The 22,596-nt window shown below is 41.3% G+C and overlaps 1 protein-coding gene across 12 annotated transcripts in view; it reads right to left on the bottom strand.

Moving 5' to 3' along the window:
• Window positions 1–22,596, bottom strand: part of PSD3 (pleckstrin and Sec7 domain containing 3) — a 583,146-nt gene that overhangs the window by 39,571 nt on the left and 520,979 nt on the right. For all 12 annotated transcript variants that reach the window (XM_008267258.5, XM_070047341.2, XM_051819334.3 and 9 more), the window contains 2 exons: window positions 4,786–4,943; window positions 2,046–2,190 (listed from right to left, as the gene is read on the bottom strand). In XM_008267258.5, the coding sequence (XP_008265480.3) occupies window positions 2,046–2,190; window positions 4,786–4,943 (303 nt within the window). The remainder of the gene's footprint in view (window positions 1–2,045; window positions 2,191–4,785; window positions 4,944–22,596) is intronic.

The raw sequence follows: 22,596 nt of genomic DNA, 5'->3' as shown, positions 1-22,596 counted from the left end.
TTGATTATACCACATTCATTTGTTTTCATCTTTGTGGATTTTACATTCAAAATGAAGAGAAAAATTTTAAAAACTTATATGCCCTATTTTTGGTTCTAGTGTAGGACACTTGTTTAAAACAAACGATTCTACCCTGATGAATGTGCCTGTTTGCCTGTTCTCTGAGTTAAAAGACACAAATAGATGGATACATTCACTTTCACATGCACGTGACTTATTAGTGTACATAAACTGAGAGTAGAACATTTTTCAAAATAGAAAGCCACAGAACTGCAGATTCCACAGTGAGGGACGAACAAAGACAAGTTCACATGTAGCTTTCAGCTACATAAAGCTTCTAGAGGTGGCATACCGCTTTATACTCCTCTTCAGTTCAATTCCCTTTCTCTCTTACATCTCTCATAGATGCGATTGTGAGAAAAGACCCAGGTACTGAAATATAACAATGACTGGAAAATCCACAGTGAAATTAATAGAATAAAAACTCAACCTCTGAAGCTTGTTAAAGCTACTTTTGCAGCTATTTTGTGCTTCTAGTCCAATTTTTTTCTCCTCTTGCCTTACGTAATGTGGTTTACTGTTTCTGTGACATGCAATTTCCTATTTATGTGGTATACTGTTTATGGTAAGTATATACATTTAAAGCAGGAAAATGCATTTGCTCTGAGAGTCCATGCTTTAGTTGGACAGATGGAGGAGCTGAGCAACACATCTTCTGGTCAGCAGTGAGAGCCTTGCCTTTCTCTTGGAGCACTGTGTTCAGTGTCCTTGAAAATCGAATGCCATCTGTCCCGTAGGCTGAGCTGGATTCTGTTCTTAAGTGATTTTAGTGGTGTGTGGATACACAGTAATAGCAATGCATACATGGGAAGCATTCAATACATGTTCATAATAATTATGAATTTCAAGATCAATGAAAAAAGAATCCTTCCTAAAACCACATTTCCTCTCTTCCTACAAGTCTTCTTATTTTTTGTAAATTATAGTAAGACTTGTTCACATTCCCTTCCTCACTGCCTTCCATTCTTGTCAAAGATCAGTGTGGACTTTCCATCTTCCAGTAATTCACCAAAATGATGAACACAGAGGGAAAGAAGAGAAGCACCTGGAACACATTCTCTGGGCCTTCTAGAAAACACGAGTTGTTCCTTTGGCCACACACGGGTGAATCTACAAGGACAGTGGTATCAAGGGATGGGTACCATTAAAAAAGGAATGTCCCACACATGTCATCAAGGCAACAGTCGGGGAGTCTACAGTGTTACCCAGCATGCTGTTGGCATTGTGGTGAACAAGTTAAGGGAAAAATCCTTGCCAAGAAAATTAATGTATGTATGGAGCATATCGAGTACTCTAGAAGCCAACAGCTTCCTGAAAGGTGCAAAGGAAAATGATGAGAAAATGAAAGCAGCCACGGAGAAAGGCACCCGGGTTCACCTGAAGCTCTGGCCTGCTCCCCTCCGAGAAGCCCACTTTGTCAGAACAAATGGAAGGGAGCCTGAGCTGCTGGAATCTGCTCCCTGTGAATTCATGGCGCAGTAAGTATAATGTAAATAAAAGACCTCTGGACTGACAGAAGCAGTAACAACAACGTAGTTTCTGTTCCCATCACTGTACCAGGGTCACCCGGTGACATCCTTGCCACTTAATACAACAGTTTTTTTTTTTTTTTTAATATTAATTTTACCTGTCTCTCTTCTTTTCTTGGTACAACATTCTCTTTGGCTTTTAATTGTTTGTTGTGTGTGTGTTTTTTTTAAATGTAAGTATGCTGAAAAAAATGTTGCTTGAGGAAGAGAAGACCAGGCAGGTACAACTGATTAAATAGTAAATTGATATGAATCACAGAAACTACAACAAAGCAGCTATCCTACCAACTATGACTCAGCTATGTACATTTAAACGAGGTGTCAAACCGAGTATACGGCATTTTGTTCCATTTATTCCCCCAGATCTAGAGTAATATTCAAATACAAATATTAGTAAGACTATTTTACTAATAATTTTGCTTTTTTCAAGGTCAAAGTACTTTGGAAGTGGCTTACTTGAGACAATTTTGTTGTTGTGGCAGGCAGAAGTGGGCGGCTGAACTTCTTCTGAGAGCCAATGGCTGCTGGAAAAGGCGGTGCAGAAAATACAGCTGCAACACAGTTAATTTTGTTTATCCACCCTTGCATTTCCTCTGGACTCCTATGAGAAACAGACATATTTATGTTAGGATATTTCTGTAACTAAGGGTATTGCACTTTGTCCATTTCGCATTACTGACTTACGGCACACACACAAACATCATTTATTCATTTTGGTACACCTAATCCCTGACAAGACTTCTTGGGAGACTAACGTTCTCAACAGCCATTACCATATTAGTAAAAGGCCTATGGTTATCATTGTATAAGACCATAATTACATTTTTAGGATATAGAAGGAAAAAGAGAAATATGTTCACTAAACCTGAATCTCTTGTCAGATACTAAGCCAGGCCAAAATTAATCAAAGCATTAGTTCATCTTCTTCAATCACATAATTTAAAACTCACATGAAACATACATTTATAGAGAGACTATAAAAAGGGCATGGGATAGGCAGACAGTTCCTTTAAAAGTTCCTCTAAAAGTTAAGTTTATCATACAACTTAATTAGGCACCCAAGACAAGTCAAAAAATATAGCTACCACAAAGATTTGTATATCAATGTTCACAGCATTATTATTCCTAAGAGTCAGAAATGAAAACACTCCAAATGTCCATCAATTAATGAATGGGTAAACAAATGTGGTAAATCTGTATACTGAACAGTATCAGCCACAAAAGTATGACATACTGCAACATGCAACAAATTTTATGCCAAGTGAAAGAGGGCAAACATAAAAACCATGTATTGTATGATTCCATTTACTGAAAATGTCCAGAAAAGGCAAAGCCTTAGAAATGGAAAGTAGATCAGTGATGTGTCTGGGGCTAAGAGCATAATGAGCAGTGATTATGAAATGGACACATTTCACATCTGGAGTGATGGAAGTTCCAGAACTGGACTGTGAGGATGGCCACACTATTCTGTAAATCTGCTAAGAATCATTGAAATGCATGTTTAAAATAGACAAAATTTTATGGTATGTAAGTATTAAAGTCAGTATGCCTTCAAAAGATTGCTTAAAAATCTATCCACCTGAAGGAGGTGGAAATCATCTGACATCTTGATCATTCTTTACATATACGTCTCATATCCAGAAAGCCCAGCACTGCAGTACTTAAGAAATCCTTGAGAATTTAGAAATGAATGAATAAATGGTCATGAGACACGATAAGTTATTAACCAGATGCATACTCAGTGAGTGGGAATGTGGAAAACAGCATCAGCCATATCTGTAATCCTTTTCTTCATCAACTCTGAGAGATGTCACACTTGATCCCCAGTCCTCCCTGCACCCACAGGCTCTCTAATCCGATCACTCTGGTTCTGCACGGACTCTATCTGAAGTAATTAGATCTTCTCAGTTATTAAAGCTGGTATTTAGAATAAAAAAAATATGGGGGGACCAGGATAATCTGAAAAAAACTCTTTACATCCAACAGCTGAATTATAAATCTGTCTCTGGGTCCCTGTGTGGTGCAAACTATCCTATTTTCACAATCAAAACCCTTGAGCTTCCTTCCTTATAATTTCTCTGTACCTGAAGTCAGCAATTTAATAACTTCAGACGTTCAACATCTACAAATTACCAGGGTACCTGTTCTCGTTCTCAGTTCTCACTCGCTTTGATCTTGTGTGGCTCCAATCAACAAGCACACAGATACAAGAGTTTCACGATTATCTTGATGTCAAATTTTAATTCCAATGTCAACTGAGGCCAGCTGGGTGGTGCTAGGTTGAGGGTGATTTTGAAGTGGGCTCAAGTTGTGAATATCTAATATTGTCTGTTACAGACACTGATGCTAATGTGTTTCCTGTCTTAGAGGCTGGGTTCTGAAAACTCAGTTTCTCATTTCACAAATGCAGAATTCTGTACGTGCAACATTCGGCTTCTGCTCCCAAGTCTGTCAGTAGACCCTTACTAAAATAGCAAACCACCCATTTCCCTCACTTGGTGTATGATTTTCTTTCTCTTTTGGCATGTTAGCAGACTGAGCTCAGAAGGAAATGGAACCAGAGAATGAGACAGACATTTCCAAGTACTGACCAGTTTCTATGTGCAAGGCACTACGTGCACTGCTTCATACAGTTATTTAACCCTTGTGTGATAAACATTGTTGTCTACTAGCCAAGGCTCAAAGAGAAGACAGACTAGGAAATGGTGACTGAAATCCAGGTCTTACTCATTTTGTAATAGAATCTTTCCAAAACCGTCGCATTTGTATGGATGAAGACACTGAGTTTTGGAGACGGCAAGCGGCTGATTGAAGTCACAGAGCTCCTCTGTAGCATAAAAAACCATGGACCGGGCTTTCTTGGTTTTCACTCTAGTCTTTTAGGCAGTTGTTTCCCTAATGGAACAAGTTCATGACTTTGACTCCAACTCAAAAAACGTCTCCTGCAGAACCTGATTCTATTTCTTTGTCAAAGCAGTGATAAGCCAGCGCTCGCTCGCTCGCTCGCTCTCTCTCTCTCTCTGCCTCTCTGTAAGTTTGCTTTTCAAGTAAATAAATATTTTTTTTTTTTTTTGGACAGGCAGAGTTAGACAGTGAGAGAGACAGACAGAAAGGGTAAATAAATAAATATTTTAAAAAAGCAGTGATAAACAAAGTAAAAATAAAAAGCAAATAAACACAAACCAACAACACATACTGGGTTTGAAAAAGCAAGACCCTCCAGTCGGCAGTTTTGAGCTTGAACACGTTGGGCTTCTTCTCGTAGTCCGTGGCCTTGGAGGCCAGGGCGTGGTGCAGGCTCACAGCGTTCTTCAGGTCCTCCTCAGACAAGGCCTTCTCTGGCTTATACTCATCCTATGGAGGGAGACAAAGGAAACAAGAGATTGATCAGATGCGGTGTATCTTTTTAAAACCTAAAACTAAAAGAAAATCATTTAGAAAGCCCATGAAAGCACACGGCAAAAGTGAAATGAATGATGGAATGCAATGAAGATCATCCGGGGGTGAGTGTTGTGGTGCAGTGAGTTAAGCAGCTGCCCAGGATGCCTGCATCCCATACCGGCGTGCACTTCAGTCCCGGCTCCTCCACACTGGCGCTCTGCTAATGTGCCTGGAAGGGAGTAAATGACGGAAGGCAGTGAATGGGTCCCAGGCATCCACATGGGAAACCTGGACTGAACTCCTGATTCCTGGCTTCGGGCTGGCATTTGGGGAGTGAACCAGCAGATGGAGATTCTTCTCTCCTTCTGTCTCTCCTCCTCGGTCACTCCGCTTTTTAAATAAATAAATAAATACATCTTTAAAAATAAATCTAAAAACGATCCTTTGCAATGCCATAGAATATAATGTTGTTAGAAACATCTGCTGAGAATGAGAAAATATACACACCTAAAAAAAAATTTAAGCTGATATATAACAATTAAGGTACATAGCAAAGAAAGACCAAGGACAGAAATGTTTGTCACACACATTTAATGATTTGAAATGAGGCTGGGTCCAGTGGTCAGTGTGATTTGATTTCACAATTAAATGGATTAATGCAAAAGCTTGCAGATGTCCACCAACACAACTACAGATAGTGAGAACAGTGCCATTGTGTCTTTTGCTCTAAAGGCAATATATTTCTTTTTTTAACTATCAAAAATATTTTTATTTATATAAAAGGAACACATTTCATGTATTTCATATACAGATTTAAGAGCATAATTCCATCCTACTCTTCCTCCCTTCCACCCTACCTCCTATTTCTTTCTTATTTTTCCTTTAATGTTTACAATGACATATTTCAATTTATTTTATTTTATTTATTATTTTATATATTATTTTATTTATTTATTTATTTATTTTATTTTATAGTAACAAGCTTAACCCTCTACTAAATAAATAATTCAGCAAGTAGTGAGTAGAAAAACCACTGTTCCCCAAGAATATAGACAAGGGTTACAAACAATAATCAAGGGGTCTTGGCTTAGTGGGTAAAGCCGCCTCTTGCAGTGCTAGTATCCCATGTGGGTGCCGGTTTGAGTCCACTTCCAATTCAGCTCTCTACTATGGCCTGAGAAAGCAGTAGAAGCTGGCCCAAGTACTTGGGCTCCTACATCCCCTTGGGAGTCCCAGAGGAAGCTCTTGGCTCCTTGGCTTCGGATCAGCCCAGCTCTGACCATTGCAGTGATTTGGGGGAATGAACCAGTGGATGGAAGACCTCGCTCTCTGCCTCTCTGTAACACTGCCTTTTAAATAAATATATAAATAACTAAATCTTTAAAAAAAAAAACAATATCAAATCTGATATCTCAAAATGTCAATTTTGCTCATATTCACTACATTTTTTTGGGATTCTGTGTATTAGTTACCACAAGTCAGGAAAACATTTGTCTTTTTGGGACTGATTTATTTCACTAAGCATAATGGTCTCTAATTACATCCATTGTGTTGTGAAAGACAGTATTTCATTTCTTTTTATGGGTGAGCAGTATTCCATGGGTGTGTGTATCTATCTATCTATATATATATACCTATATATATACACATATAAATATATGTGTGTGTGTGTGTGTGTATATATACATATATATTAAACTTTATCCAGTCATCAGTTGCTGGATATCTGGTTAATTTCATATTTTAGTTATTGTGAGTTAAATTGCTATGAACATGATAAATATGTACAGATAAGTATGTTTTCTTGCTATTTCATTTTATAGGTTAATCTCAAAAGAAAAATTAACAGTAAAGCAAAATGAATTTTTCCCTTTTCAGTTGAAAGGGAAGAGGAAAGCAATTTGAAAATTAGGAGAATGCTTATCTCTGTTATAACAAACTTGAAAAACAGGTAAAATTACATAAAATGGAAAGGGTAATATAAATATATGTTTTCTTTGGACATCAACTACAGAATTCAACTACAGAATTCATATAGATTTATCAAAGTTCTTCTGCACTCTTTTAAATATTAACTGAAAAAATCCTTACTAGTAAAATAATAATAATTAGTATTCAAAAGAAGTTTAGTCCTGTTACTTGTCATAGTTCCTAATATAGTACAAAAGGCTTGAGCTGTTTTACTCATCATCTACTATATATGCTATAAATTGTTATGGAAGATGTTTTCTAGGGTTTACAGTTCTTGTCCCTCCTTCCCATATTTTATCAAAAGCAAAGTATGATGTTGAATAGCTTTGTATTTCTCCCGTAAAGGGCATACATGCACATGTGTACACATACACACACACATGGCCTCCTAATTGGCAGGAAAAGCCTAAAGCAGGAAGATATTGCCTGTTCTGTTACCACACAGTCTAGTTTTACACATTTTCAGAAAACCAATCACAATCCCCTCTCCCTCCCTCTTACCAATCTCCCCCACAGATCAAGTAATTCAAATGCACTAGTGCCTTCAATGGAAACTGAGTCAAAATGAAGGCTGTTGATCCTTAATGCTCCCTGTTGTCCCGGGAGGCAAAGGTTTTCCCTCTGAAATACAAAGTAAATGCCCCTGGCATTAGAAAGATTAGAAAAACATATAATATTAAATGGCAGACTTTATATTTTGGGATTGCAAGGAGTCGTATTTTATTAAGCCTCAGTGGTGAAGAACTTCTGTTGACAATGACAGTCTTTAAGAGTTATGATGAATCAGAAGAACAGAAAGAATATGTTAAAATAAATTCAACAGATTTACAGGTATCTGTTCTGTAATTCCCAGTAACTCATGAATCTATAATCTAGTTATGCCTTGAGGTCATTCTTGTCCTTTTAAAATGAGATTTTCTCAGTGATGTAGCATCCTAAAGATTCATGGATCTCCTTCTGCAGCAATGTTTAATGCAGGAGAGGTTTCTTTTTTTTTTTTTTTTCTTTTTTCTTTTTTTTTTTTTTGACAGGCAGTGTGGATAGTGAGAGAAAGAGACAGAGAGAAAGGTCTTCCTTTTGCCCTTGGTTCACCCTCCAATGGCCGCCACCGCTGGCGCGCTGCGGCCAGCGCACCGCGCTGATCCGATGGCAGGAGCCAGGTGCTTCTCCTGGTCTCCCATGGGGTGCAGGGCCCAAGCACTTGGGCCATCCTCCACTGCCTTCCCGGGCCACAGCAGAGAGCTGGCCTGGAAGAGGGGCAACCGGGAAAGAATCTGGCGCCCCGACTGGGACTAGAACCCTGTGTGCCGGCGCTGCAAGGCGGAGGATTAGCCTATTGAGCCGTGGCACCGGCCAGGAGAGGTTTCAACTGGAAGTAGTACAGCTACAAATCCCTTCTTCCAGTCTCCTGATGGCTGGAATAAAAGCCTGTCCATCTAGCCCCCTACCCAGTGTAGCCACTTAGAATCCTGATAGGAATCTGATGGGTAAAAAATGAGAGGACTGGAGCCAAAGTCACCTGCAGGGAATTTATATGCTGTCTCTATTTCCATACACACTGATTTCCCAATTGGCCTGATAGTTGTAGATTAGCCTAGAAATGTGTATGTATCTATTTGATGTTCTGGGTCTGGTTTCTTTTGGTACATTTCTTTTTTTGTTTGAATGTGTTAACACAGCCACTTTGTTCTTTCATTTTTCATATTCCTTCTTTAATTAAGAAGACACTAAAGGTTATAATTTTCTTCTGAGTATGGGTCATACTGTGTAACACTGGAGAATGAAAAATGTTTTTTTCATAGGATAATGGATAGTGTGTAGTTTTAATTTTTGGTCTCTTCTTTGATCTAAGTAATCTCAATGAATATTTCTCAAATTTAAGGTACCTACAGGTTTAGTTATTTATCATTATATATTTCTAATTTTATTGGCATATGACCAGATAATGCAGTTTGCAAAATCCACTTTTCCCAAAAATTTGTTAAGGCTTTTCTTGTGACCAATTTTATGTTAGATTTCTGTCAATGTTTTATGGACATATAACCAAAGGTTTATTCTGTGAGGGATCAGTCAAATTTATTGATCCAATTCCTTTATGTTCTGTTATTATTTTTTCCCCACCAGTTCAACCCCTTGAGACAGGTATATTGACCTTTTTTGACTATATAGTGCTTCATGTTCTCCTGGTATTTCTAACAGTTTCTGTTTTACAGCACAGTTGCTTGGCTGTTTGGCACAGTTAGGTCACAAGTATTATCTTTTTTTAAAATTATGATGTGCAATGTATTATTTTAAAGTGTTCTTCTTTATCCTGGTTAGTGCTTAGTTATACAGTATTGAAGCTTAACAATCTCTCCCACAAAAATGCTCTATTTCTCTACTCCCCTCCACATCAACAATTTAAGACTTAAAAAACTTTTACTTCCCTCTTGTCCCTTTTCATTAATCGTAAATGTTACTGAAACGGTTTTGTTCTACAGTCTTACTAAAATTATTGTGTATTATGCATTTTGTATTTAAAGAAAATGTATTTTGCACTTACATTCTTCTTTTTTGTTAAGATTCTTATTATTTTATTTTATTTTATTTGAAATTAGAGGGGCTGGTGCTGTGGCGCAGCAGGTTAACGCCCTGGCCTGAAGCACCAGCATCCACATGGGCGCCGGTTCTAGTCTCAGCTACGCCTCTTCCAATCCAGCTCTCTGCTGTGACCTGGGAAAGCAGAAGAAGATGGCCCAAGTCCTTGGGCCCCTGAACCCACATGGGAGACCCGGAAGAAGCTCCTGGCTCCTGGCTTTGGATCGGCACAGCTCCGGCCATTGCAGCCATCCCGGAATGAACCAGCAGATGGAAGACCTCTCTCTTTCTGTCTCCACCTCTCTCTGTAACTCTGTCTTTCAAATAAATAAAATAACTCTTAAAATAAAAAAGAAATTAGAGAGAAGAGAGAGAGAAAATGTCAGAGACAGATGCTCCACCCTCTGGCATATTCGCAAATGCTCACAATAGTCCGGTTAGGTCAGGTTCAAGGCAGGAAACTCAAACATAATCCAGGTCTCCCATGTGGTGGCCAGGACACAAGTAATTGAGCCAACACCATCTGCTGTGTCCTAGGATGCACATTAGCAGGAAGCTGGCATCAGAAGTGGAGCCAGGACTCAGACCAGGCCCTCCTGTATGGGATGCAGACATCCCAAGTGGCATCTTCACCACTGTGCCAAACACCCACCTCTGAACTTAGTTTCATTCCTTGAGTGGCTCTTTACTCTTTTAGATTTAATTATGTCAGTTTAAAAAAAAAAACAAAACAAAACTAAGATTTAATGTCTTTATTAAATATGCATGCATTTCATCTAATTTGGAATAATATTTTACATTTCCACTACGCGTTTAATGTATGTTCACTGAGGATCATTTGATTGGAAAAAGCAGCAAAGAAAAAATCACTCATCTGCTTGTTCATCTGCTTTTTTCTTTCTTTCTTCTATCTTGAGGTCTCTTTTCTCAACCCTTTGTTATGTTCTCTTCTCTTGAATATTTTAATTCTTAATCTCAAGGATCTTTCATTTTCTTTGACAGGTGCAGAACTGGATATAGAACTCATAATTACAACCCTTTTCACTTGCTTCAACACAAAATCTGCAGCTACTATTCTATTGTCTTCCAGCCTCCAGTTTAAGAGAAGTCCAGGCTGAATCTTTTTTCCTTATGCTTCCTTTTGTGAATCTCATGAAAGTTTCTCTTTATTCCTAAAATTTAGGAAGCTTTGCCAAAATATGCCTTATTTTCTCATCTGTGCATTCTGAAACTAAAAGGCCTGCCCAGAATCTGCCTTCATATGATCATGCACTGGGCAGCTAATGGCTGCCAGAGGTGGTCAACACGGTGGTGCAGACTGGGACTTACCACACAGTTAAGGTGCATACAATTCTTTTATAGGCTTCTGATACTCTCTATTTTCTATTCTGCAAAATACATACAATACCCCTAGCTCACCACAACTGCATAGGTGTCTGCAGCTGAAACTAGGTTTAAAGGACTAGCTCTGATCTTCAGTGTCTACACTGACTCAGGTTTCTGGAACTTCAGGTTCCTCCATTGAGAAGTAGTGACAACACTTGACCTCACAGAATTCTGGGCTTCAGAAAAGTGAGGGAATTAAAAAAAAAAAAAAAACTTTCAATAATGTTCCGAGCTACAGTAAGTACCCAATAAATGCTAGCTTTGTAAATTCTTAATAAATACCTCTCTTGGTGGCATATAGCTTGATCTTGTTTTCTACAAGATTAAAATTTTAAGTATTGACCTCTCTCCTTGCATATTCTATAAACAAATATACTTCCTGATTTCTCCCATCTCCATTCCTCCAGCAACACTGGGATCCTGGATTCTCTACCAACCTTTTTTAGGACCTTGTTTCATTACTTGTTGTCTTGTACATTTTAAACCATTCTCTGTCTTGGTTCTTCTTTGCGGTCTACAATTATGCCTTGGGTACAAGGTCTCCTGTACTGAAAGACAACAGTTCCCCAGGAATATTGCTTTCTCCTCTAACCATCGTCTCCTTCTCTTCCTTCATATCTGATGAGTTAACAGTCTAGGATAACTGTTTTCATCTATTTATTTTCGTTTCCTCTTTAGGAAGTCTGTATCTACATTTTCTGAAACTGCTCTATCAAAGGTCAGAAACAACCTCCTAACTGTAAAATTCAATAGCTTTTCAATCCTCATCTACTGGCACCTGCAAGAAGTCAGTAATACTCTTGAATTCTTCCTTGGCTCCTTGTTACAGTACTCTCCTGGGTTCTCTCCTGCCTCTGAGCACTGCTCTGCTTCCTCCTCTTCAGTCTGCCGTTCACATGTCTGTTCTGTCCCTGGCTTTCTTCCTTTCTCATTCTCTAGGTTTGGGGATGGTAACAACTACTCTCTCAGTTTTGACTCCCACCCATGTGGTGAAGTGTTAACAAACTGCTAGAGGTGAATAAGAAACCGGAGACCAGTTAGTAACTAACAATAAAAAATGACTTAGAGCTTCGTACTTGGAGCCACTATATTCTTGGAAGATATTCTCTCTGTTAATATTTTCATGGAGAACCAAGCTTAAAGGATGATATTCTTACAGTACTCTAAAAGTGCAAAACAAATGTTAAAAAAGGGCAAAGTACAAACTTTAAAATATGCTCAACATGCTGAATTCCTACTAGAAAATAAAGTTCCAAATCCATAGAAAGTAAGCAAAACCCAGGGTTGACAACTGGATTAAAAAGAAAAAAAGACTTTACCCTATGGAGCTCATTCTGACATCTTTCTTTTTACTACTTAAATTATAGGGCATTGTTTTAAATGACAGAACTGAGAAGGAAAAAAATAAAGGATCAATTACTGTAATCAAGACACTCCAAACCTAAGAGTATTTGCTGCACAAACTAAATGTGAAACAGAGAGCAAGATAAATCCAATCAAGAAATTTTACGTAAGAAAAGAAATGCTCTGTGACATCTAATTACTACCCATTTTCTCAAACAAGTGAAGGGTGATAATGATGCCTAAAAACATGTTACTCTCCCTTGTGTTCCTTGTACTTCACTTCTTTTTAGCTGGTATGGTTCATGAGAGAACTCTGCCATATGATTTAACAATGCTATTTATTTAATTTCATTTAAAACGTGGAATGAAAGGCTTTCTTTAACTTTCCTATGAAGTTTGTTAATTAAATCTCCTATGAAGCTGAATCCTAACACAAAAATCACCTACACATGCACAAATAATTGGCATCAAATCTGAAAATTTGTACTCAGGTGAATACAAATTGCAATTTGGAAAGTGACCAACGCTCAACTGAAATTCATCAACATCAGTTAAAAACGCAGTCTGATTCCAGTTTTCAAAGTGTTATTTAACTCATGCTTTATTAAATAGATAAAACTGCTACATGCAATTAAACTAATTCAAAACAAAGTTGAAATGGTCTTGATTTAAGAATATAGGGAAAAAAACTGTGAACAACTCTTTTTTGAAGTTATAATAATACAAATGGCAACAATTAAAAAAGCATGCTTCATAATTCGATAATTATGTTTTTTTCATTCTAAATGTTTCTGGTGAGGTATCTTTCCAAAAATCACCCTGCTTCATCTCTCCTTAAACACACACACACAGTGAACACAAAAGTGTTAAGTTTCCACAAATCTGAAAGGTAGGAGTGACAGCAAATGAAAACCTGCTTAGCCCATCACTCAATCTAGCATACATGTGAAAAATCAGTCACAGAATTTGAAAGCTAAAAGGAGCCTGGAGCATTAACTTCTCCATGTTATATAGACAAAAGTCAGAAAAGTAGAATTAAGAGAGAATTAGCAAAGCATAGTCAAAGGATCGAGCATGTTTATGTTGATCTGTGTAATGAACATGTGTGCTGTTCTGTCTTCCAGGTTACAGTTACGTACGGGGCACGGGCATGGGCACGGGCCTGCAGCAGGCCTTCTTTTCCGCCAGCCCTGAAGTCCTCCTTACTCTGGCTGGAGAGCAGCACCTTCAGATGTGGCACGACTTGCAGTGCTTTCTCCAAAAGGTCTCGGACTTTAGAGAGTCACAGGGAAATTTCCCGGATCAATCTGACAAGTAACCGAGAAATTAGGGTCTACCTTTATTTATTATGATGAAGCAATATGGGAAAGGGGTTAGCCAGCTATCAAAAACACGTGCAAGTGGCACAGCAGGTAAAGCCACCCCCTGTAACACCAGCATCCCATATGGGTGTCCACTCCTGTTCCAGCTGCTCCGCTTCAGATGCAGCTCCCCTGCTAATGACCTGGGAACGTAGTGGACTCAGATTGACCACCTAGCTCCTGGCTTTGGCCTGGCCCGACCCCAGGTTATGGCCATTTGGGGAGTAAAACAGCAGATGAAAAATTGATCTGACTTTTAAATAAATAAATAAATCTTTAAAAAACAACAACAACAAAAGAACCCAGGCAAAAAGAATACATGATTCCTTGACTGAATATATGAAGAAATGTAAGACATCTTAAAATTTTTGTTTGTTTGTTATAAGCAGGAAAAAATCTTGGCACCCAGTCTTCCATATTTCACCCATTTTTCTTCATAATTCAAAGACCAGGGCTGTTATTGGCGGGAGGCTATTTCTGCTTCCTTCTCTGTCCCAGGCTTCGTTAACATTCTGATAAAGGCTGTGGCTGTGTCACTGTCCATCACTCAGCCACTTCCCAGCTCTGAGCCTCTGAGGGTCACTTGAGTGTTTGTCTCCCTCTCCAACTTTCAGATGACTGCTGTGGGTGTGGTGCTTGTTCAAAGAAGGGACGGGGGAGCGAAAGGGAAGAAGGAAAGAGGGCGGGCGGAAAAATGAGAGAAAGGAAGGAAGGAAGAGAGGGAGGGGCTGGGGAGAGGAAAGCGTTTCTCGGCCCCTGAGAGGCACACAGAGAAGAGGTTTGAGCCCTGGCCCTACCACACACTGGAGTGACTGGGAAGAAACTGAAATCCTTGAGAAGCAAGCTTGATTCCTTGTGCTAGACATTTAAACTGCAACAATGTTACAACACAGTCCTTCAGTGTCTAAAATCCTGGAGACCGGTTATGTTTCCAGATGCAATGTCTCTTTATGAACACAGGGTTTTATATATTTATATCCTAGAGATCCCTTATAAAATGGTCACATTTCCCAGCAGGCTGTGGTCATTTTTTAAATTATGACTACAGAAAGTATGTTGATCATCATTATGTCAAGACTTCAAAGCCTTGTTAACTTTTCCCTTTTTAGAGTTGCTGATTTTTAAATTTTAATTAATTAGTAATTTGTGAGGTAGAGAGAGGCAGGCAGATCTTTTGCCCACTGGTGCACTCCTCACATGCCCACAGCAGCCAGGGCTGGGCCAGGTCAAACCCAGAAGCCAGGAACTCAATCCAGGTTTCTCACGTGGGTGGCAGGAGCCCAAGCACCTGAGCCATCGCTGTCGCCCGGTGCAAGCATCAGCAGGAAACTGAGGCTTGGAACTGGTAAGCAAACCAAGCCACCCCCATGAGATGCATGATCTTAATTGCTAGGCCAAACACCTGTCCCAACTTTTTTTTTGTTTTACTAGAGAATGATCACAGGTGTTCCAGATAGCCTTTGCAAAGTGCTTAAGATATAATGGCATAGTGCAGCTGAGACTCGAACTGGTGGCCATATGGGATGCCAGCACTGCAGGCGGCAGCTTTACCCGCTATGCCACTGCGCTGGCTCCAATGCCAGCAGTTTCACAAAAGGAGATTAAATGCCCTTAGCACGCAGGAAAGCAAAGCAGGCATTTTTAGGAAACCAGGCCAGGGGTCTGCCTGCTCCAGGTGCTGTGGTATCTGGCACACCAGCCCCACACTAGCTGCCATCATCACAGATTTCAGGGGCTTCCTTCTGCCCGGCCTAGGCTCACCCTATACAAGTTTAAATACTGGAAAATCTCCTTTTCCAATTGGATTCTGAAAAACCTTACAAGCAGTTGGAACAAATCTCTTTTCAAGTGATCCAAGCAGTGAAGAGAAGATTTTGCCTCAAGGACAGGGTCCCCAGTAACGTTTCAGATAATGAATTGTGCTTTCACTTTCTGAAGACAGAGTATAGGCAAATGTATTCAGATTTCAACAACTGTTTTCTAGGCCCTAAAGATAAAGGACGTAAAGGATTCTCAGGAGGTTAGCCTGCAGAGTACAGCAATCAACAGCCAAGCTCTAAGTCATTCACCGCCCGGCTCTAACAAGCCGCTTACACCCACCACTCTCAACCACTGTGCCCACCACCAGACAGCTTTTCCTTGGGAAAGCTCACTTGCTAAGGAACAGACCTGTAACCAGAACATTGTCATAAACCTCAGAAAAGTACTTTCAAGACAGAGGAGGAAATTGGCAGGGAGAGACACAAAACCCATGACAGAAAGCGAGAGAGACCTTTTGAAGCCATCTGACAGCAAAGGCTTGTCTAGGCCCTGGGCCAACAGATGACTCACTCGCTGTGTGTTAATAAAATGGATATGAAGTTAATATCCAAGTGCCAAAACTGATGGAGCAAGGGCAGGCATGATTTCAGCCACTGTCTGGGAAGCCTCTACCCTCCATTGGTGAGCTGGTTCGAGTCCTAGCTCCAGCTTCCTGCTAATACATCCTGGGATGCAGTAGATGATGGTTCAAGTGTTTGGGCCTCTGCTATCCTTGTGACAACCTGGATGGAACTCCAGGATCCTGGCTTCCACCCAGCCTGGCCCTGTGGGCATTTGGGGAGTGAACCAATGAATGGAAGATACTGCCCCCAGCCCCTTCCCAATCACTCTGCCTTTCAAGTAGGTGACAATAAACATTAAAAAAAAAATGGTAGAACAACAGTACTAACAAGAATTTGGTCACTGTTAGCATTTCTTATAAATTTTTAAGGCATACGTGAACTGTGAGTACCACATTAAAATGGTAATAGTAAATTCTACTGCCATGAGTATTTTATATTTCAACAGTAATAATTAACTACCGATGAGGCATACACATCCTTATTTGAGCTGTCTGGTCTCAGGCACCTTAGAAGTTCTAGAAAAGACAGGGAGAGGAGTATGTTCTTAGTTGTAAAACAGATAAAACTACCTCATGCTTACTACCAATGTCTTAACTGTGTCTGATCATTATGGGTGCCTGGATTGCTGCTGTTATCCCACAGGCATAGTCTACCTCAGAGGATTTTAGAAACTGGAATCAGTAATTATCCACATTTATTCCATGTTCCCTGTTTTTCCATTCACTGACTTATATCCTGTTAACTGGTGCATTTTCAGAGCTCAATGGTCATTCCCTGCACAAGACTGGTCTTCTCATCTGCACTGCGAGACTGCTCTTCTGGGAAGAGACACTCGTGTTTATTTTTCTTTTCTTTTCTTTTCTTTTTTTTTTTTAAACAGGCAGAGTTAGACAGTGAGAGAGAGAGAAAGGTCTTCCTTCTGTTGGTTCACCCCCTAAATGGCCGCTATGGCCAGTGCGGTGCTGATGTGAAGCCAGGAGCCAGGTGCCTCCTCTTGGTCTCCCATGTGGGTGCAGGGCCCAAGCACTTGGGCCATCCTCCACTGCCCTCCTGGGCCACAGCAGAGAGCTGACCTGGAAGAGGAGCAACTGGGACAGAATCTGGCGCCCCGATCGGGACTAGAACCCAGGATGCCAGCGCTGCAGGCGGAGGATTAGGCTAGTGAGCCGCGGTACCAGCCTCATGTTTATTTTTCACAGAGCTCCCTTTATGAGATTTGTAAATGAGCCTGTGGTTTACTTTTTGCTTGAAAGTTACAGGTAAATATGGGTAGGTAGGGACTGGTACTGTGGTATAGTGGGTAAGGCCACTGCCTGCAATCCTAGCATCCCAGATGGATGCCTGGAGTCCCAGGTTCTCCAATTTGTGATCCAGCTCCATGCCTACGTACCTGGGAAGGCAGTGCAAGATGGCCCAAGTCCTTGGGCCCCAGCACCCATGTGGGAGACCCAGAGGAAGTGCTTGGCTCCTGCCTTCAGGCCAGCCCAGCTCCAGCTGTTGTGGCCATTTGTGAATCAGCGGATGGAAGATGTGTCTCTGTCTCTCCCTCTGTAGCTCTTGCCTTTCAAATAAATAAATAAATCTTTTTTTTTTTTTTAAATGGGTAACATTAACAGAGCCAGAAAGGGAAATGAGGTGAATGGTGATGAGGAAGACGGTGTGTAGCCTGGAAACAAAACAAGCTCTGGATAATGTCAGCAACTGTCCAGGGGATAGGAAAAAAGACAAGGACTTATTTTACTTCAGAGAGAAATCAATAGCAGGGAAGCAGATTCAGTGGATAGGCACTGGGGATCTGCTGTTTGCAGAAGTCACAGAGGGAGGAGATGAGAACAGGAGGAATGGAGGGAAGACTGAAGTGGAGAAACAGGTCTCACTTCCTAACAGCAGTTGTCCGCATCCTGCCTGCCTGTGACTAGTGCACAGAAGCTGCCTCACCAGTCACTGCTGGGTGGCTGACCTGCCAATCGCTAGCTCACCTTTTCACAAGATCTTTCCCAACACTGCTTAAGGTCTGCGGCACTGCCTTCTCCCAGTTTTCCTTCTGGCTTTCTGGCTGCACGGCTCAACCCCCATCACAGTGCCTTCCTCCGGCACAGTGGGTGTGACTGCCTTTTCCTAACCTATACACTGAGTGACACTATGTATTCCCGTGGCTTAAATGACTAACTACTTGTCAATAACCCTCCAGATCTGTCTTTCCAGGCTCCCTGGATCCAGATCTGAATATGTGCACTTGCTTTTTGGACATACCCATTTATTATCCCATAGACACTCTGAATTCACACATCACCTTTCCAGTTTGACTACACTTCTCACTCCCTGTAATCCCTACCCTAGTTCAAAGTTAGTCTGCTCTCTATGCCTCTGATCAGATCTGCTTCCAACCCATTCTAAATTCTGCAGACAGAATGTTTTTTCTGAAATATAGATGTGATCATGTCTGCTCCCCATTTAAAGCCTTCCAGTAGCTCCCAATGCTCCCAGATAAATCTTTAACAAGGCTCCCTAGGTTTTTCACAGTTTGTCTTGAATGACTTGCAGCTGCCCAAATGTCTGTGGTTTCTCGTATCTATCCATCCGCTGGTTTGTCCACTCTGAATCCTCCTAAACAACTAACATCTGTTTTGTCCTTTTCAGCGCAGGCTTAGGTATCACTTCCTTCACGAATTCTCCCACAGTTTTCCCTTACCTTCCTGAGGCTCTGTTACATGTCCTTCCAAACCTGTTTCTGAAGTATATTTTCCTCTTCACAGCATTTATGAAATTGCATCAAATTGACCTTTTACTTGTTAGTCTTTTCAGATAGGACATAATCTCCTTTTAGGAACTGTATCTTGCTAATAAACTAGTATACAACATAGGGGTGGGCGTTTGGCTTAACAACTGAGAGTCCCATGTCCCACACTGGAATGCCTGGGTCTGATGCCTGGTTGTGGCTCTCAGTTAATGAATCCAGCCCCCGCAGACGTGGGAGGCAGCAGGTAATGGCTGAAGCAGCTGGGTTCCTGCCAACTGCCTTGGAGACTTGAGTTCCTGGTTCCAGGCTTCAGCCTAGGCCAGTCCAGGCATTGCAGACATCTGAGGAGTGAGCCAACATAAGGGAGCTCTATCTTGTCTGTTTCTCTGCTTCTCAAAAACAAGAACCTGACACAGTCCTAATCTTAGAGACACATTCACTATTGATTTCTTCCTAACATGGCCTTCCTAATCAAAACCGTAGTTTGTTAGCCAAAGTTCAGGTGATAATGGATGCTTGAGCCACTTTAAGTGCAATCTGAGAGCTATAAGATGGTTACAGTGTTGATATTTCCTGGTTTCTGGGAACAATACAAAAAATCCAAGAAAACAGTTTTGTGTTAGCACGTCTCAAGCTTACTCACTCTAACTGTAGGAGACGATTAGAGACAGTCCCGCATTCCAGGGAAGGACTGCTCAGAGCTGGGAGAGAGCAATGAGAAAGAAAGGACTCCCACTCACCAGTCCTCACAAAGCAGAAGGTTACAGAAGAAGGAAGAAAGCTATTGCATACTTGTCTATTAGCAAAAATAATTCAAGTCTGATTGAGGACATAAAAGTTAGGGGATCCCCTCTCCAATAGTTTTAAGTGTTCACTAATTAGAAAGTTCACACTGGGGGCTGGCACTGTGGCTCAGTAGGTTAATCCTCCACCCATGGCACCGGCATCCCATATGAGCACCAGTTCAAGTCCTGGCTGCTCTGCTTCCGATCCAGCTCTTTGATATAGCCTGGGAAAGCAGTAGAAGATGGGCCAACAGTTTGGGCACCTGCACCCACATGGGAGACACAAAAGAAGCTCCTGGCTCCTGACGTTGTATTGGCTCAGCTCCGGCCATTGCGGCCATTTGGGGAGTAAACCAGCAGATGTAAGACCTCTCTCTCTGTCTCTCCCTCTGTCTGTAACTCTGCCTCTCAAATAAATAAATACATTAAAAAAAAAAAAAAAACTAGTATACATCAGGCACTTTTTACTTATACTAAAAGAATTCTTTACATCAACCATGCAACGTCCCCATTTTGCAGATAACAGAAGAGTCTCCCTGAGGATAATTCAGTGCTCCAGATCAGAAATTATTTGATCAAAGTACAGTTTAACAAGGTGTGTCTACTTCAGAAGCCCTACCATTTACAAACTCTTCCAAAGACACACTTTCTTAGGAGGACTTGAGACTGTAAATCCTCAGCCTCACAAAGCATTCAGGCTGCTGTATGTGTTCAGAAGCAAGCAGCAGACGGGCTATTAACACCCAGTGCGCATTATAAACTTGACAAGCTTCCTGCAGGAATGGCCAAAGCCTTTGTGATAAGGCCCCTTGTTTGGCAGGGATGGGTGTAGAGAAGGAGGCTGGGGGAATGGAGGCGACAGGGACTTGCGGCTCTTCTGTAGTATAATTTTGGCTTTTTCTGAGTCTCTTTCTGATCACTGTTGTTTGGTTTCTGTAGAGAGAAAACTATTACTCTCCACTGTTAATGAGGAAACACTAACTGAATTGTTCTTTATATGGGTATAAGCCATAATAGCCTATTTCACAGTTGAGAAGTCTTATTGAAAGGCTTAATTGATGAGCAATTGATAATGGAATGAGACCCTCAAAAGACTGTTATTCCAATGGAGAGGGGGTTATACACATGTACCTGGTATGTTACATGTTTATGGTCAGGGAATGGAGAGGGGGTTTTACACGTGTATCTGGCATGTTACATGTTTATGGTCAGGGGGATGGAGAGGGTTGTTTTTTTTTTTTTTTTTTGACAGGCAGAGTTAGAGAGAGAGACAGAGAGACAGAGAGAAAGGTCTTCCTTCCGTTAGTTCATTGGTTCACCCCCCAAATGGCCACTATGGCTGGTACACTGCGCCGATCTGAAGCCAGGAGCCAGGTGCCTTCCCCTGGTCTCCCATGCGGGTGCTGGGCCCAAGCACTTGGGCCATCCTCCACTGCCTTCCCGGGCCACAGCAAAGAGCTGGACTGGAAGAGGAGCAACCGGGACAGAACCGGTGCCCCAACCAGGACTAGAACCCGGAGTGCCGGTGCCACAGGCAGAGGATTAGCCTAGTGAGTCGCGGCACCGGGATGGAGAGGGGGTTTTACACTGTATCTGGCATGTTACGTGTTCATGGTCAGGGAAATGGAGATGGGGTGTTACATGTGTCTCTGGTGTTATGTGTTTATAGTCAGGGGAATGGAGATGGGGTGTTACATGTGTCTCTGGTGTTATGTGTTTATAGTCAGGGGAATGGAGATGGGGTGTTACATGTGTCTCTGGTGTTATGTGTTTATAGTCAGGGGAATGGAGATGGGGTGTTACATGTGTCTCTGGTGTGTTATGTGCTTATAGTCAGGGGAATGGAGATGGGGTGTTACATGTGTCTCTGGTGTGTTATGTGTCTATGGTTGGGGGAATGGAGAGGGGGCTTTATACATGTATCTGGCATGTTACGTGTTTATGGTTAGGGGAATGGAGAGGGGGTTTTACACTGTATCTGGCGTGTTATATGTTTATGGTTGGGGAAAGGGGTCTACGAAGGATTGAGTTGCAGACATTATGATCTCTTCAGAAGACCAACTTGAGTCCCACAATTGAGGAAGCAGATGCACTGCTTTCTTCCGTGTCAGGCAGTCCTGACCCCTCAGTGAGCAGCCAGTGCACTGACAGCTATGGTGGGTGGGGGCAGTGACGTGGGGAAAGTGGAGGGCGCTCAGGAGCAAGAGGTGCTCAAAGGCTCTGTACAGTGATCTGTGGTGAAGACGAATCTGTATAGGGAAACAGGTATGAGGAAAGAGAACATGGCAGCAGAACCTCAGTGCGCTAGATGCCCTTCAGGACAGACGCTAGGGACTGTGACCTTCGTGTCTCCACACCTGGCAGAGGCCCATTACACAGATGGCTGAGTCAGTCTTTGCCAAACTGAATAAAACTAGCCCTGGGCTAGGACAAAAGTATGCCTTTTCCCATCACCCCTCACTCAAACACAGATGGGCCTTGATTTATAAGAGGTAACCTCACAATGATTTCATCATAAGCTGAAAATATCCCAAGTTGAAAATACATTTAATGCATCTAGTCTGCCAAAGATCCTAACTTTATGACACAGTATATTTGGCTCTTCATATCTGTGTTTCCACATCTGATCCAGCTGTGGATGAAAACCATTTCTCTAAAAATCCCAGAAAGTTCCTGAAGGCAAAACTTGAATTTACTGAGAGCCAAGCACTGTGCTGAGTTAATACAAATACAAATCAAGCGATGTGTGGGCCCCCCTGCTGTGGCTCCTGCTACTTGTCTCCCTCCAGCACTTCATGTCTGGGCATCACTCATCTTGCAATTTGTTTATGTCCTATCCAGTCAGGCTTATCAAGGTTGCAGCATTATTTTTCTCGTCATTAGTCCCTAAGCAATGCAATACAACAACCACTGCATAGCACTTTCATTGTATTAGGAATTATATAAGGGGCCTTCAAGAGGTTCATGGAAAAGTGTAATTAAAAGGTAAGGTTATTATGGTGCAAAAAAACTTTTGAAATCGATGCATAGTTTTGTCATAATGTGCACTTTTCATTAACTTCTGGAAGGCCTCTCCTA

Source organism: Oryctolagus cuniculus, chromosome 8, assembly GCF_051225735.1.
Source record: "Oryctolagus cuniculus isolate XC-2025 breed Fujian yellow rabbit chromosome 8, ASM5122573v1, whole genome shotgun sequence".
NCBI lineage: Eukaryota > Metazoa > Chordata > Mammalia > Lagomorpha > Leporidae > Oryctolagus > Oryctolagus cuniculus.
The sequence above is the reverse complement of the archived record's forward strand: the minus strand, read 5'-3'. Positions and strand labels throughout refer to the sequence as shown.